Source organism: Crotalus tigris, unplaced genomic scaffold (assembly GCF_016545835.1).
Source record: "Crotalus tigris isolate CLP2741 ecotype Arizona unplaced genomic scaffold, ASM1654583v1 scf7180000021444.432893, whole genome shotgun sequence".
NCBI classification, from domain to species: domain Eukaryota; kingdom Metazoa; phylum Chordata; class Lepidosauria; order Squamata; family Viperidae; genus Crotalus; species Crotalus tigris.
Window position 1 is genome coordinate 146,968 of NW_024098514.1, and position 15,069 is coordinate 162,036.

The 15,069-nt window shown below is 62.6% G+C and overlaps 3 protein-coding genes across 7 annotated transcripts; 2 read left to right on the forward strand and 1 right to left on the reverse strand.

Moving 5' to 3' along the window:
- Positions 1–11: 11 nt before the first annotated feature.
- On the reverse strand, positions 12–3,686 carry LRRC71 (leucine rich repeat containing 71). Of its 4 annotated transcripts, none has more exons than XM_039318528.1 (14): positions 3,513–3,686; positions 3,147–3,428; positions 2,993–3,068; positions 2,821–2,895; positions 2,626–2,694; positions 2,278–2,437; positions 2,088–2,171; positions 1,897–1,986; positions 1,683–1,793; positions 1,452–1,563; positions 1,277–1,365; positions 944–1,052; positions 727–842; positions 12–581 (listed from the first exon to the last, which is right to left on the reverse strand). In XM_039318528.1, the coding sequence occupies exons 1-14, from the start codon at positions 3,604–3,606 to the stop codon at positions 369–371; spliced, it is 1,680 nt and encodes a 559-aa protein (XP_039174462.1). In that variant the 5' UTR covers positions 3,607–3,686; the 3' UTR covers positions 12–368. The 4 variants fall into 4 exon arrangements, with proteins under 4 accessions (XP_039174462.1, XP_039174461.1, XP_039174463.1 ...); XM_039318527.1 differs by having other exon boundaries at positions 944–1,055; positions 3,513–3,681; XM_039318530.1 differs by having other exon boundaries at positions 364–619; positions 944–1,055; positions 3,513–3,674.
- PEX19 (peroxisomal biogenesis factor 19) lies at positions 3,684–6,404 on the forward strand. The gene is made up of 8 exons (XM_039318533.1): positions 3,684–3,838; positions 3,935–4,026; positions 4,123–4,288; positions 4,382–4,467; positions 4,547–4,711; positions 4,914–5,090; positions 5,163–5,207; positions 5,483–6,404. Exons 1-8 carry the CDS (start codon positions 3,787–3,789, stop codon positions 5,564–5,566), a joined length of 867 nt encoding a protein of 288 aa, XP_039174467.1. The 5' UTR covers positions 3,684–3,786; the 3' UTR covers positions 5,567–6,404.
- Positions 6,405–7,360: 956 nt separating this feature from the next.
- DCAF8 (DDB1 and CUL4 associated factor 8) lies at positions 7,361–14,814 on the forward strand. 2 transcript variants are annotated; one of them, XM_039318524.1, is made up of 14 exons: positions 7,361–7,518; positions 7,887–7,952; positions 9,415–9,482; positions 9,797–10,497; positions 10,729–10,869; positions 11,280–11,374; positions 11,452–11,562; positions 11,830–11,902; positions 12,215–12,272; positions 12,395–12,502; positions 12,904–13,034; positions 13,200–13,319; positions 13,434–13,550; positions 13,814–14,814. In XM_039318524.1, the coding sequence occupies exons 3-14, from the start codon at positions 9,434–9,436 to the stop codon at positions 13,931–13,933; spliced, it is 1,824 nt and encodes a 607-aa protein (XP_039174458.1). In that variant the 5' UTR covers positions 7,361–7,518; positions 7,887–7,952; positions 9,415–9,433; the 3' UTR covers positions 13,934–14,814. The 2 variants fall into 2 exon arrangements, with proteins under 2 accessions (XP_039174458.1, XP_039174459.1); XM_039318525.1 differs by lacking the exons at positions 7,361–7,518; positions 7,887–7,952 and adding an exon at positions 8,629–9,237.
- Positions 14,815–15,069: the final 255 nt, after the last annotated feature.

Below are 15,069 nucleotides of genomic sequence, written 5' to 3' on the forward strand. Positions count from 1 at the left end.
CACCAGAGTTACAATGCTGAAAGCCAATTTTATTTTATTGCTTTCAGTGCTAAATGATTTTTCAACAAAAAAAGTAAAATATTCAACCTCTTGCACCACGTGAGAGAGGTCTGTTTTTCCATTTAAAAGTGACAGCTGTCCAGCTCTTCTGCCAGCACAAGTCCCCTGACTTTGAGTTGAAAAGGAGAGGGGTGGGCTTGGAGGGAGGGTCTGCCCTGCCGGCGGGAAGGCTGGTGCCCACCCTTGGATCTGGACCACCCAGCCAGAGAGGAGGGGCGCCCGTGGGCCCTCCGATACCGCCAGGTTTAACAGTCTTCCCCCCCCCCCCACCTGTAACTTTTTACACCAGAAGATAATTCCAGGTTTTCTCATGTGGCTTTTAATGGGCAGAATAGAGAAATCCGCCCTTCCGGTCGACAAGGGAGTCTTGGGGGCTCCACCCGGAGGTTTGGCTTGGAGCTTCCGGGCACAGGATCCTGGGCGAGAAGCTGGGCTGGGCTTACTGGGCAGCGGCCAGCAGCTCCTCCTCTGGCTTGGAGGCCCTGGGGAGGGGGTCTCGGGGCCCCATGAGCTCCTGGATCCTGCAGAAGGTCTTGCTCTCAGCCGGGAAGAGGTTTTTCTGAGAGAGTCAACCGAAAGGTGGGGACCCCAGGTGAGGGCAGGGGTTGAGGACTCCTGGTGGCAAGGAGGGGGGCCGCCCACCCTCCTTGATTGGCAGGGACTCACCGCCAGAGAGAGATGCAGGAGGCCGGTTGGCCCCTTCCCCCCAGGAAGGATCCGGCTGACCTGGTACTCCACCGTGGCCAGGAAGGCCTTCAGGCCGCTCTCCGAGATGTGATTGCCTTGGGAGGCAAGGAGGGGAAGGCGGCGCTCTGGTCAAGCTCCTCCCGCCACCTTGGGACCCTGTGAAAGCCCCCCCCCCAAGCCCTGCTCCCTGACATACGCATGAGGTTCAGGTAGATCAAAACCCGGTTCCCCTGAAGGAAAACTTGCCCCTCGCGGTGTTCTGCTGGTTCCAGCAAGGGGTTCATCATCTCGGTGGGCTCCAGGATCTGCTGCGGGGGGGGGGTGAGGGGGGTAAGGCAGGCAGGTACAGTAGTTGCTGCAGGAGTGGGGGAGAGGAGGGTACGGCTGCCCCCCCCCCCAGCCACTTAAGATTCCGGCCAGGTGGGACTGTTTGCAGAGGATAGGCAGACCCTGGTTCTGGGGGGGGGGGAGGGATGAGGCTCAGCCATCCATGCTGGACTTGGCTAGAGCCTGGGGGAGGGGGGCTCACCTCCACTTCCAGGATCTGGGACCGCTTGTCCTTAGAACCCAGCTTCACTCCCTTGGCCCCCTTCGCTTTGGGATCCACCGGGGGGACGGCTGCAGGAGAGAACTGGAGCTCAGGGGCCTGGGGGGAGGCCTCCGAGGCCCGGGGAGCGGGAGAGGCCAGCTGGCCCAGCCAGAACCTTTCTTGGATTGCTTGGCGTCCTCCTTCTTGGCCTGGGCCGCTGGGGCTGCCGGTGGCTGTGCAGGAGCCGCTCCACCTGCTGGGCCCTTCTCCTCCTTTTTGGTGGGTTCCTGGAAGAGGCCAGACGCCGGTCTCTGCCTGCCTGGGGGGGGGCTGGCTCTGCGGTTTCTTGATGTCCCTCCTGGCTCTCTGCCCCAGACACCCCCCACCCGCCCTCGGGATAGCTTGCCTTCTTCTTAACGACGGCCTTGGCACCCTTGGCGCTCTGCAGCTTGTCGATGGTGGTGCTGCTGACGTGGCTGGCCGGGCGGTCGCCCTTCAGCTCCAAGTGTCTCTGGGGCTGACAGGAGAAAAGGGGGGGCGTTCAGAATTTCCAAGCGAGAGATGCTCCTTGGCCTGCCCCAGGGGCAGTGATAGACGAGGCCAGAGCCCCAGCTGCTCACCAGGCGGCCTCTCTCCTGGGCCTCCTTCTCCAGCAGCAGCCGTCGCCTTTCCACCACCTCCGTGTGGGTGAGGGCAAAGGGGCCGAGCACCTGCAAGGCAAGCAGCCGGCTGAGAGACCCCTCCTCACTGCCCTCCAGCCACCCTGGGGCCCTGGCTGCTCCAATGGGGCGGGCAGCCTCCCAGCACTGACCTCGGCCAGCTTCTGGGCGCCCTCGTCCCCTATCTGGTTATGAGCTAATGACAAGGACAGCAGGGACCGATTGAGGCGCAGGCCCTGCACGGAGAGAGGGGCACCTGAGGCTGGGCTCCCCACCGCCCGTCCTCAGTGGGACAGCCGGTGTGCCAAGCAGAGCCCAGGCGCCCTTTCCCAGCAGCCTCACGTTGGCGAGGTGGGTGGCCCCCATGTCCGTGATGTGGTTGTAGCTGAGGTTGATGGAGGCCAAGTTCTTGTTGGAGCTGCGGAGTGAGGAGAGCGCCTGGCCGATCAGCAGCACCGCCTGGTCGTCGATGCAGTTGTTGCGCAAGGAGAGGTGGGCCAAGCTGGGGAGGAAGAACGGTGGTGCGAGGGTGGGGTGGGCCACCTCCCCCCCCCCCCGGCTCCTCCTGGGTGCCCACCGGAGGAGGCCAGGGGAGCAGCGGCAGCCAGGTCTTGGGCCAGGGGATGGCTGGACTTGCCTGAGGGCCCCGGCGGCAGGGGAGGGAGGGGTACTGGGGCTCCGGGGCCTCACCTGCTCTCCTCCGAAAGCAGCTTGTAGAAGGAGCGCTCGGGCAGAGGGTTCCCTTCCAAGACCAGCGTCCTGCAGGACGGGAGAAGAAGCTCGGCCGCCTTTGCCCGGCCGGCCACCGGGCCGCCCCCGCCCGCCCACCCTGCCTCCCCAGCCCGCCCACCCTGCCTCCCCAGCCGCGGGATGGGGGTCACCTACTTGAGGTTGGCGCAGGCGGCCAGCATGGGCAGCAGGGCGAGGAAGGCGGCGTCGCTCAGGCCGACCTTCCAGAGGCTGCAGGGGAGGAAAAGAGCCGGGCAGTCCGGGCCGCCCAGCCGGACGCCGTCCCGGAGCCCCCCCCCACTCCGGCCGCGCTCGCGGGCTCACTCACTGCAGGGCCTGGAGGTGGGCGAGGGCCGGCAGGCACTTGGCCAGCACGCCCAGCATCTTCTCCTCGATCTTCCAGCCTGCGGGCGGGAGGGAGGCGGGCTAGAGCGGGCCGGGGGTGCCCGGGAGGAGGGGGCGCGGAGGGGCCCCCCACTCACTGCGAATGAAGACCTCGCGGGCGCTCTTGGGGTCCTCGTGCTCCAGCTCCACCTGCACGGCCGGGCGGAAGTAGCCGTACTTGGCCTGGATCTGGGCCAGCGCCGGCAGCGCCTCCCGTTGTTCCCACGCCGGGCCGGCCCCGCCCGGACCCTCGGGCTCCTCCGGGGCGCCTCCGGCGGGCGGGTGGGGGCGGCTGACCACGCGGGGAGCCTCCTGCAGCCCGGCGCGGGCGCACAGCTCGGGGAAGTCCAGTTCCAGGGCGCCGCCGCACACGTACTCCTCTGCGGGGAGGTGGGGGGGAGAAGAGGGGCGTCAGAGGGGGGCGGGCGGGGGGGCCGCACCGGGGGGGGCGGGGGGGGCGGCACCTTCGCCGTGCTCTGCCCTGCGCGCCGCGATGCGCGCCTCCTCCTCCTGCGCGGCGCTCTTGTCCTTGGCGCCCCGCTCGCCCTTCTTGCCCATAGCGGCGGCGGCGGCGGACGATGCGGCGGAGTCGTCGCCAGGCAACCACGGAGGGGCGGGCCAAGCGTTCCCGCCCCGCCCCCGCGCTGGGGCTGACGGGAGTCGTAGTCCGCCGGGCGGCCCCTCCCCCGACGTGCGCGTCCCCGGGCGGCCGGGGCGTCTGGCCGGTCCTGCTGCGAGATGGCGGCGCCCGGAGCGGAGCCCGACGCGGAGCTGGAGGAGCTGCTGGCGAGTGAGCGGCCCGGCCGGGCGTGGGCGGCGGGGTCCGCGGGGTCTTCCCGGCCGCCTGTCCGACCCGGCTGCGCTCTCTCCCTCTCCCTCTCTGCAGGCGCCCTGGAGGACTTCGAGAGGGCCGCGCCGGCGCCCGGGGAGCCCGCCGGAGGCGGCGGGAGCAGCGCGGAGCCGGCGGGGGAGGCGCAGGTAAGCGGGGGGGGCAGGGGGACCCGGGGGAGGGGGGTCCTTCCCCCCCAGGCCAGGGCAGCGCCTGCAGCCTCCTCCCTCCCCCCCCCCGGGCAGGGCCGGCTGCTGGCCGCGCAGGAGACCTTCTTCCAGGAGCTCTTCGAGGGCGAGCTGGCCTCGCAGGCGAGCGCCGAATTCGAGCGGGCCATGGCGGAGCTGGCGGCCGAGGAGCCGCTGCTGGTGCAGCAGTTCGAGAGGCTCTCCGCCGCCGCGGGCAGAGTCGGTGAGCGCCCTCGGGGATCCTCGGGGCTCGTGCCGGGGTCGCGGGGCTCTGTTGGAGAAGAAGAGCCCGGCGAGCGCTGCCGCCTCGTTGCAGGGAGCGACCCGGCGTCCCGCCAGGAGTTCACCTCCTGCCTGAAGGAGACGCTCAGCGGGCTGGCCAGGAACGCAGACGACCTGCAGGTGCGCCCCTCTCCCCCCCCCGCCGCCCCCCGCGGGCCTCCCCTCCCTGCGGGCGGACACTCCCATCTGCCTCTTCTAGAATTCCGGGGTGTCGGAGGAGGAGCTGAGCAGGACGATGGAGGGGCTCGGCCTGGAGGAGGGGGATGGCGGAGAAGGCAACCTGTGGCCCATCATGCACAGCATCATGCAGAACCTGCTCTCCAAGGACGTGCTCTACCCCTCCCTCAAGGAGATCACAGAGAAAGTAAGACAAGCCTTGACTGGATTCAGCCCCCCCCCCCCCAGCGACAGCAAGAATCCCACCATGCCCCTTCCCTGCCACCCTGTCCAGCAAGGCAGGGAAAGGGGCTGTCTGGTGGCTCAACATCATCCCCCACCCCCAGAAAGGCAGGAGGTCCAGCAGGTGGGCCATCCATGAGCTCATGGTGGACTTAACCCCCCCCCAGTACCCCGAGTGGCTCCAGAGACACCGAGACTCCTTGCCCAAGGAGCAGTATGAGAAGTACCAGGAGCAGCACAGCGTCATGGGAAGGATCTGCGAGCAGTTCGAGGCTGAGCTGCCCACGGACGGTGACCTGGAGCACAGGGCTCGCTTTGAAACGATCTTGGACCTGATGCAGCAGGTAAGGGGCTGGGTGGGGCCGGTGGGGGGCGACGCGTGGGGCAGGGGGCTAACTGTTGTCTTTGCCTTCTAGCTGCAGGACCTGGGGCATCCTCCCAAGGAGCTGGCCGGAGAATCGGTGAGTGTCTGTTTGGCTACCTTCCTCAGGCTTGGATTCAGAGCCAGGGTCTCACCAGCAGTCTTGGCCTCACAAAGCGAAGGGGAAGAAGGTGGGCAAAGGGAGCATTTCCAAGCCCCAATGTGCCTGTTTATGGAGGATGCTGTTTAGGGCAGCCTGAACCCGCCGGTGTTTCCTACAGCCAGATAAAAGCTTGTCCTTCCTGAGGGACACAACACCTCACTCTCTGCAGAGAAGTGCTTCTTTGTTGTGAACAAAAGTTCCTCCTTTTCCAGCCTCCTGGCCTGAACTTTGACCTCGAAGGACTGAATCTGCCTGATACTGGAGGCGCCGGAGGCGAGCAGTGCCAGATTATGTGACCTGCTCCCGTGCCAAAGGGACTGAGGAGATGGGAGGGCTCTGTGGTGGGTCGAGGTGTTTTGTTTCTCCCCCCACCCCGTTTTTTGTCATCACCAGATGCCAGAGGCTGGCTGCCTTTGCTAAACCCGGCACGTGGTTTTGCAGGGATCCCACAAGGGACGTAGCAAGCCAGAGGGATGATACCCTGAGGTCAGGTGCCAGCTTTGCCGCTTGGCTTCTGAAGAGACTAATTGCACTAATTGAAGGCCCCAGGAACGTCTCTTCTTTTCTGTCCCGAGTTGATGGACATGCTCTCTCTGGATGGGATGAGGTTGCCATCGGTGAAATAATCAGGCCAAGGGAGGAAACGGTGGCTCATGAGAGTCCTCTGCGTGAAGGGAAACCTCCTGCACCCACTTCTGAAGGCCCAGCTCTGCTGCTCTTCTCAGGCAGCTCTGGCTGTGACCCCCAGTTCAGTGTCTGTAATTGGAGCCGCCCCTTTCCTTGAGCCCCAGCCGGCCAGTCTCTGGATCGGGGAGCTAGAGGGCCCCTTTTGATGATGCCAGGCCAGCTGTCTGGCTCCCCGGACTTGCCCAAAGTCAGTGTGGGGCTTTTTTTTTTTTGCTGTAGCCCCAAATATTAACATTCCCCTGTCCCACATTAGTGCTACTGCTTTGTGAGAACTGCTTGTATGGGGAGATAGCTAGGAAGCAGGCCGCCTTTGCCACTGGCCACAAGGGTGTTTCTGCCAGCAGCTGATGTTGCAGGAGGGAGAGCCGCTCTCCTTGGCTGAATCTGGCCGGACTGAATGAGGTTTGGGAAGGGCAATTCTTGAAATAAAGGTGGAGGTTCATGGTTTGAAGTTGTGATTATTTGTGTTAATCATTGTGAGCAGAGAAAGTCCCCCGTTTCAAATCTTGAGCATATGGAGCCCCTAGCAGCTCACCTTGCAGCTGTAAACTGCACAGGTCCTATACGGTACGGGGAAAATGGACCTTCAACAGTCTAGTGGTAACTTTTATTTTTTAGGACTGATCGGGGCATCTCCAAGTTGTAGACACATTGAAGAGGCACACAGTAGACGGGGTGGGTGGGCAAAGCGACACTTGGTGGTCTATCAGATGCTTCTTGCTCTTCTGCGGCAGGAAGCAGAACAGCTTATTTTTGGGGGTGCAAATCCTAACGGGTAAAAAATCCTGAAGGATTTGTAGCTTTTGTGTGAACTGGTTGAGAGCGATGATGGTCTGTCTTAGCCTCTGATCACCTCCCATACCTTCTAGGGTTGCTTGGAAAGGAGCTGCTTCCCTCAGAGCTTCTCCACTTTCCCTGTGGGGGAAGGCCGGCTGGCCAGCCCCGGGCGTGGGCACCTTGGCACAAAACCCCCTTTGGCTGCTTTTAGTCAGGGCAGAAGAACTTTGTCCCGCCACAGGCTCTGCCTTGGGAGAGGGCGAGATTGGAAGGCGGCTCCCTCCGGGCAGGGGTCCCGGAAGTGCCAGGCTGTGAAAGGGCCCGGAAGGAGGAATCGGCCGTCAAAGTCCGGTTGCGCCCGAATCGTGCGAGGGCGGCTCTGCTTCGGTGGTCCAGCCTAGGGGGGGGGGAGGGACTCGGCGATCTTGCGGAAAGGCCGGCCGGCCAAGCAAGGATCCGCGGGGGGGGGGGGGTTAAACACCGCGGTGCTTCTGGTCTCCCCATGTCAGCAACCGGGACTCGCTCTCTGTTTTTTCCTGCCTGGGTTGCCGCTCTAGCCAGCCGTCTCTAAGGCGCTTCCGGGTTTTTCTACATTTTCCCCGCCTTTGCCGTAGAGCCGCGGCGGCTGGGGGCCGTAAAGCGCGGCTGTCGCGAAGAGCAGCGGCGGAGCCGGAAGGAGACGCGCGGCGCCGGTTGGGCGACAAAATGGCGGCAGCGCCTGGACGTCCCGGGGGCAGCACCGGCGACGGGGCGGCGGGAGCAGGCGGAGGAGCCGCCGCCAGAGGTACCCGAGGAGGCCGGAGGGCGCCGACAGGCCCAGCCTCGGCAGCCGCGTCCCCGGCCGAGGGCCCGGCGCCGCTTCCCCCACCGGATCCCGGGCACGGCCGCGCCGGGCCTGCGTGCGGGCCAGCGGAGCCCCCGCGGGAGGGAGGCCGCCCCCTTCGCCCGGAACAGCCGGGAACGGGCGGCGGGGCCCGGCTAGTCAGTCGGGGCTGTCCGCCTCCGTTTGGGCTTCGCTGTCGGGGAGACGGGAACCCTCCCGTCCGGCTGCAGCGGAAGGGAAGCCGAGCTTTGGGCCCCGGAGCAGGGCGGACGGAGCGTCCGGGGAAATCCGGCTCTCTGAAATGCCGTTTTCTCCCCTCCCCCCCTTAGTCTGATAGCCGGTTCCCCGGTGCTGCCGAGCCCCCCCGCCCCCCGACGGAAGAGGCGGCAGGCCAGGGGAGTCTGGGGGAGGGGGAGGCTTTCCGAGGGTCTCGACGGAGCTCGGGAGGGGGCGGCTCGTGGGTTCTTCCCCGAGGGGGCGGAGGGGCCCGGGCTGCCAGTCTCTCCCCGGGGATCCTCCCCCCCGTCCCGGGTCGAGGCTCTTCCCTGGGCGTCGCGGCCTCCGCCCCCCCCTCGGGAAAGCGGCTGAGCTCCATCCTCCTCCTCCTCTCCCGCGGCGGCCTTCGTAGGTCAGAAGCCGGCGGGCCTCGTCCTGTCTATCTTTAGCTCCTTCGGACCAGCTGAGCTCAGGGCGGGTAGGAGTCTCCGCCGGTCCTCCTGCAGACGCTTCCCGAGCCACCTTCCGCCTGCGACCCTCCTGCTTTTTTTGTGTGGCTTCCCTTGGAAAGAGAGAGGAGAAGCGCCGGAGGCCTTTTCTTCCTATGTTCAAAGGGGGGGGGGTGGACATCCCCTGTGCCTCCTGCCAAGGGCTTTTCCTGGGACGAAGCGGAAGGCAGGCTGCGATCCAAGAAGCTGTTGAAGCTGCTCGTCTTCCAGAACAGGCCTTGAAGCTCCACACCTTCCCAAAGAGATGCTCAGTTCGAATGGCCCTGGAACCAGAGCTGCATAAACTGGCCAGGAGGTTAAGGAGGGTCTCCTCCTTTGCTGGAGCTCCTGGGGGGGGGGTCCGGCTTCTATACAGGGGGTTCTGGTGAAAGCTTGCCCCCACGTATGCCTACGTGGTGCCTACGTTGTTAGCACCGAAGAGTCAGATCTCAGCTGGCATTTGGAGACCTCTGTTTATTAGGAGACTTGCTCAAAAGCGTAGGTGTCTTTAAAACGATGCTTGTTGTTATCAGCCATCTTGGTAACCATCTGGCTCTACAGAGAACAAAGTATCTTAAATAAGCAAAGTCATCTAGCAAGAAAAATAAACAGTGGAGTTGTATACAGCCGATCCCACCCCGGAAACCTTCCTTGTGGTTAGAGTTTTCTCGTCAAGGTCTGCTCACATTTTGCGACCTTCTTGTGTTGTGAAACGGGCCTTGAATATGAGGACTTTGAAAAGAGCACCTCCGTGCCCCTCTCTCCACCTCTGTTGGGGCCTTTCTCCAGAGAAGGTGTCAGAGCAGCTGTTTTCCCAACAGAAGGACCCTGATGTTGCGACTGCTGGTGCTCCAGGTTTTGCCAGGCGCATCTGCTCTGGTGCTATGTGTGAATGTGGGAAGGGCTGCAACTTTGCAAGGCCATCTGTGCATTCAGCTGCCTCCTTCGCCTGGATGCGTCAGTGCTATGTCTGAAGGCAGGTCTTGGGCGAATTGGAGCAAAATGGACTTGAGGAGAGCCATGATCCACACTGAGGGTTGGGAGATGGATCGACCTTTCTGATTCTTCCTTTGGATTTGCCCTTTCCTGCATCTGTCCCGTGCCACAAATGGTTCAGTTCACCTGCTGCTCTGTTTCCTTCTCTTTTTCTTAGGGCGAATTAAAATAGCAAGATGTCAGACACGGGGAATAGCACAGAGGAGAAGACGAATATGCCTAACGGTAAGACCAGAGAGAGAAGCAGAAACATTTCTGGTGTTTGTTGTTGGTTGCAAGACTGAAGGGCTCTGGGCCAATTCACTGAGCTGTGGCTGGAGGGTAGGTGGGTAGCAGGGTCCAGCCCGCCTCCCACACGCCCACTTCTGTCCATCTCCATGCCGGGGAGCGGCTTCTACGCCAGACAGAATCACAGCGGCACTTTCCCTGCAGCTGTGGGCATTTGGGCACGGCCGCCTCTGGGGAGCAGCCTTGCGTACGAGAAGGATGGAGGGAAGGCCAGCTCAGCCTGCTAACCCAAATGTGGTCTTTACACACAGGAAGCTTGTCCAGCAGTCCAGAAGAGATGTCTGGAACCACGGAGGGGCCCGAAACGTCTTCCGGGGTGGAGGTGGAGGCTTCTGACCTGAGCCTCAGCTTGACGGGGGACGAGGTAGGCCCCAGCCAGACTTACACAGAGAGCTCCACCGAAGAGAAGGACTCGGACAGCATGGAGGAGACCGGGCACTACTCCATCAATGAACTGAATCGGACCTATGACCGCTCCCCCTCGGAGGAGGAGGAAGAGGAGGCAGAGGAAGAAGAGGAAGAACAGCAGCAGCAGCAGGAGGAGGAGGCAGAAGCGGAGGCCCAGCGTTCCCGCTGGCGAACACATCGCAAGCGCCCCAACCAGGACAGGGACTCCTCGGATGACGAGCGGGCCCTGGAGGACTGGGTGGCCTCAGAGACGATGGCGCTGCCCCTGCCACGCTGGCGAGCCCTCCAGGCCCTGCGAGAGAGGGAGCTTGGCTCCAGCGCCCGCTTCATCTATGATGCCTGCGGGGCCCGGCTGTTCGTGCAGCGCTTCTGCCTGCAGTACGGCCTGGAGGGCCACGGGGGCTGCGTGAACACCCTGCACTTCAACCAGCGCGGGGCCTGGCTGGCCAGCGGCAGCGATGATCTCAAGGTGGTGGTCTGGGACTGGGTGCGCAGGCGGCCCGTGCTGCAGTTCGAGAGTGGCCACAAGAGCAACGTCTTCCAGGTGGGGGGGGGGGCTCTGTCTTAATGGGGGGGGGGGCTTGGAGATTGGAGCAGGGTCTTCCAGCGGGCCTAGTGAGGCTGAGGGGCCCCCTTCTAGCTCTCCCAGGGACTGCCAGCCTGGAGGGAGGCTGATTGGGACTCTGGAAAGAGCTCTGCTGGTGGGGCGGAGGGGGTCCGGCCTTGGCCAGAGCCGTCCACCTCTTGCCAGCCCCGGCTGCTTTCGCCCCTGCAGGCCAAGTTCCTCCCCAACAGCGGAGACTCGACCCTGGCCATGTGTGCTCGGGATGGCCAGGTCCGCGTAGCCGAACTCTCCGCCACGCAGTGTTGTAAGACCACGAAGCGGGTGGCCCAGCACAAGGGCGCATCGCACAAGGTGAGGGGTCTCCTCTGCTCCCCCTGCCCACTCCCCTGTGAGGGGAGCTCTTGGTGTTCATCAAGAGTCTCTGGCTGCAACTTCACCAGGAGGGCCCGTGCCCAATGGGCTACTCACGCCCCAAAACGCAGGCCTGGCTCTCGGTTTCTGCACCCAGCAAGGGGCTGCCTGCTCCTTCCCTTGGGACAGCTCTGCGGAGACACACACTTGCTCGCGCTCTCCCTCGAGGGGCCACCCTGAGACAATTCCAAACTGCGGGACTTTCCTGCAGAATTCTTTGAAACATTGGGGCCGGGGAGCCAAGCCGGGCCACTCGGGAGGCATCCTGAAGCTCTTCGCCTGCTGAGTTCGGGATTGCATCCCTCTGGCCTCGTTAAAAGACACCCCAGCTCAGCCTTTCTCTCCCCCAGCTTGCCCTGGAACCGGATTCCCCCTGCACTTTCCTCTCGGCGGGAGAAGACGCCGTTGTTTTCACCATCGACTTGAGACAAGACCGACCGGCTTCGTAAGTGGGCAGCTCAGCTGTTGGTGGTTCCCACTGAGGCGGCTCAGGGTGCTGATGGCCTTGCTTTGTGTCTCTAGGAAGCTGGTCGTGACCAAAGAGAAGGAGAAGAAAGTCGGACTCTACACCATTTACGTGAACCCAGCCAACACGGACCAGTTTGCTGTGGGCGGCAGAGATGAATACGTCAGGTCAGCAGAGCCCCCTCCCCCCTCCCGGTGTGTCTGGGAGACCCTGCTGGGCCCTTGACCTTCAGCTGCGGTGCCACACTCCGGCCCCTGCTGCCCAGGAAGGAGATCCGCCTTGTCCTTGCTTGGGCTTTCGTCATACCTTAAAAGGCTGTTAACTTGAGGACTAGAAGCTTGCTTTTGACTGGGAGAGAACGAGGCTGGGGTCCTCTAGAGACTTTCCTTTGGATTGCTGGTCTCAGCTTTCCTTTTCTGCCTGTCTCTGCGCAGGATCTACGATCAGCGGAAGATCAATGAAAACGAGAACAATGGAGTGTTGAAGAAGTTCTGCCCTCACCACCTGGTGAGACCTTCTCTTCTGCCACCCCCCCCAGCTTCCCTTGCCCCCCTCCTGCCTCTGCTCCAACCCCAGCAGGGGGACTAAGCAGCTTGAGGGTCTTTCCAGAGGGAGTCCCAGACATCCCACAGAAGTCCCCCCCCCCCAAGTTGTGGCTTTCCAGGCTCTGTCCGTCTTCATCCTGGGATCCTTCGCTTCTCCCCTCCCCAGCCTCGGATTCCTGTTTTGCCAAAAGCGGCTCTCGGGGAAGGAGAGCGGAGGAGCAAGCGGGAGCTGTGGGGGGGGATTGACAGAATTCTGCCCCTCGATTTCTTCCAGGTGAACAGCGAGTCGAAAGCCAACATCACCTGCCTGGTCTACAGCCACAATGGCTCAGGTAACGGGCCGTGGGGAGCCCGGGGCCTCCGGGGCTCGGAGGCTGAAGGCCAGGGCGGCCCCTCTGCTGTGGGGCCACGCTGGGCGGCCGCCCCCAGGTGCTCCCTTGTGCGTCTCTTGCAGAGCTTCTGGCCAGCTACAACGACGAGGATGTCTATCTCTTCAACTCCTCTCACAGCGACGGAGCCGAGTACATCAAGAGATACAAGGGGCACCGCAACAACGCCACAGGTGGCCCCCTCCCCCCTGGCCCTTCCCCAGTTGGCCGTGGGCGGCCTGATATGGGGCCGGGGGAGGTTCCCGGGGCCCTCAGGCCAGGTCCCCCCCTTTTGGCCGAAGGAGACAAGGGTGGGGCAGTTAAAATGCCCCCCCCCCCTTCAGTGCACATCCATGTAAAATGGAGGCCAGGGATGCATGTAGAGGGACCTGTTTGCTGGGCGGGGGGAATCAGCCATAGTGAGCAAGGCCTGCTGTGTCCTTCCGAGGGATTCACTTTTAAGCGTCCGAATCAAAGGCAGCCCAGTTACCCAACCAAGAGGGTTTGTCTTCGGAGCAGGTGTGGGACACAGCGCCTCTTGGGAGGGGGGCCCAGAGCCCGGCCCGGCCTGAGGGCTCTCTGGGTCTGCTTGCAGTGAAGGGAGTCAACTTCTACGGCCCCAACAGCGAGTTTGTGGTGAGCGGCAGCGACTGCGGCCACATCTTCCTGTGGGAAAAGGCCTCTTGCCAGGTGGTGCAGTTCATGCAAGGCGACAAAGGAGGAGTGGTGAGTGGGGCCTCGGGGCTGCGGACCAAAGACGGGTAGGGGGCTCCCAGGTGCGCATGTGGGGCCCAGTCCCCGCTATCCCTAGTCCACACAGGCTGCCCCTGAGCTCAGTGGACCCTCCGCAAACCTCTGCAGCCCCCTTTTTCTGTCTCGCTGCCCTTGCAGGTGAACTGCTTGGAGCCTCACCCCCACCTCCCGGTTCTGGCCACCAGCGGCTTGGATTATGACGTCAAGATTTGGGCCCCCACTGCAGAGATGCCCACCCAGCTCACCGGCTTGAAGGAGGTGGGGAGACTCCTGGGTCCTTCTCCCCCTCCCCAATCTGGAATCAGCCCCGTCTTCCCAGGGAGGATGGACATCTGTGCCGGTGTCCATCCTCACCCTGCTGCTGCCCCCCAGGTGATCAAGAAGAACAAGCGGGAGCGGGACGAGGACAGCCTGAACCACGCGGACATGTACGAGAGCCACCTGCTCTGGTTCCTCATGCACCACTTCCGGCCACGGCGGCGTCACAGGGTGAGCGGCCCTCCCGGCTGACTCGGGGCGCGGAGACCCTCCCTGCTGTAGTGGGGCAGAGCAGGGTCCCTCCGCAAGCCACCCCGGGGTCAGACCGTTTCTGGGACCCCTGAACAAGGGTCCGCCCTGGGCCTCCTCAGTGGGCCTGCCTCTCAAAGGCCCGGAAGCTGCTTCTCAACTCGTCTTGCAGTGTCACATAGGGGGGAGGAGGGGTCCGAAAAGATCGGGGCGCCCGTGACGCTGAGGCTGCTTCTCTTCTGCAGCGCCAGCGAGATCCAGGCACCGGAGCGGCTGACAGCGACTCTGAGGACTCCCTCAGCTCGTCAGACAGCTTGGACGAAGACGAGGAGGGCCCGGACCGGGTGCAGTGCATGCCTTCCTGAGAGCCCTGGAGACACGGAATGGGCTGTGGGGACGCCTGCCCTGTTGAATTAGCCACCCTCTCCCTGCTTTAGATGAGAGACCAGCCCTGCTTAGCAGGGGGGCCTGCTCGGCTCAGCTCCCGCCCTTGGACTCCGCTCTAGCAGCTGGGGGAGGGGGCCCTGCTTCCCCTTCCTCTCCCTTTCGGCCTCGGCTGCCCTTTTCAGCACCAGACTTCCCAGAATTGGGGGGGGGGTGTGGATGCCTGGCTGCAGTTGCCACCTGTTCCCTGCTAAGCTTCTTTGGGGTGGGGGGGGGATGAGCTGGCTTGATTTCTCTCCTTTGGGTAGGGGTGGGGGCTCCAGAAGCACCTTGGAGATGTACCTTTATCTCACCCCCCCTTCCCAAAGACCCGACTGCTGCATGTTGCGCCCAGGATGAGCAAACTTGGGATTCTGCTCTTTCAGTGAAAATTTGGGGGCTTTGTTCCCTCTGGGTTTGGTTTTTTTTTTTTTCCCCTGGTTCTTTCTTTCGGTGTGTTTTTTCTTCAGCAGCTCTAGGCGCAAAGGACCTTCCCTCCCGTCTAGAGCCGCCTTTGTTCTCGTGAAGGGCCACTCCGGGAACTCCCTGGAGCCTAAAGTTGAAAAGGTCGCAGCCACAGCCGCCTTGAGCTCCAGCCTGGCAGCTGCCCCGAACTGGAGGCGAGGAGGGAGTGGGTGGGCAGCCCCCGCAAGGGAGTTGCTGTGGCAGCCCTGCCAGCAGCCTTGTTTTTTTCCCTTCATCTTCAGGATAATCTCTTGGTTTTGAAAGCAACGTTTTCCCCTGATTGCTGTTTAGAGGCCTAATTTTATATGTATTAAACAAGACAAGAACCAAATTAAACTTGGGTGTTATCAAGTTAAAATTATTGTAAAAGTTTAAATATATATATATATATATATATATGTATGTATATATACATATATATATTATATAAATGCAATAAATGAATTGAGAGACCTAGTGGTATGTACGGCCAGCATCTACGCTTTTCCTTGCTCTCCTGCGGCTGCCTCGGGTTCCGACGGCCACTCAGTCTCGTCTCGGCTGTTCCGTCTCCCGTCTCTCTCTATAGCCTTCCAGTTTCATTTTGAGTCTTAGTGTGTTGAACTTGTTTGTA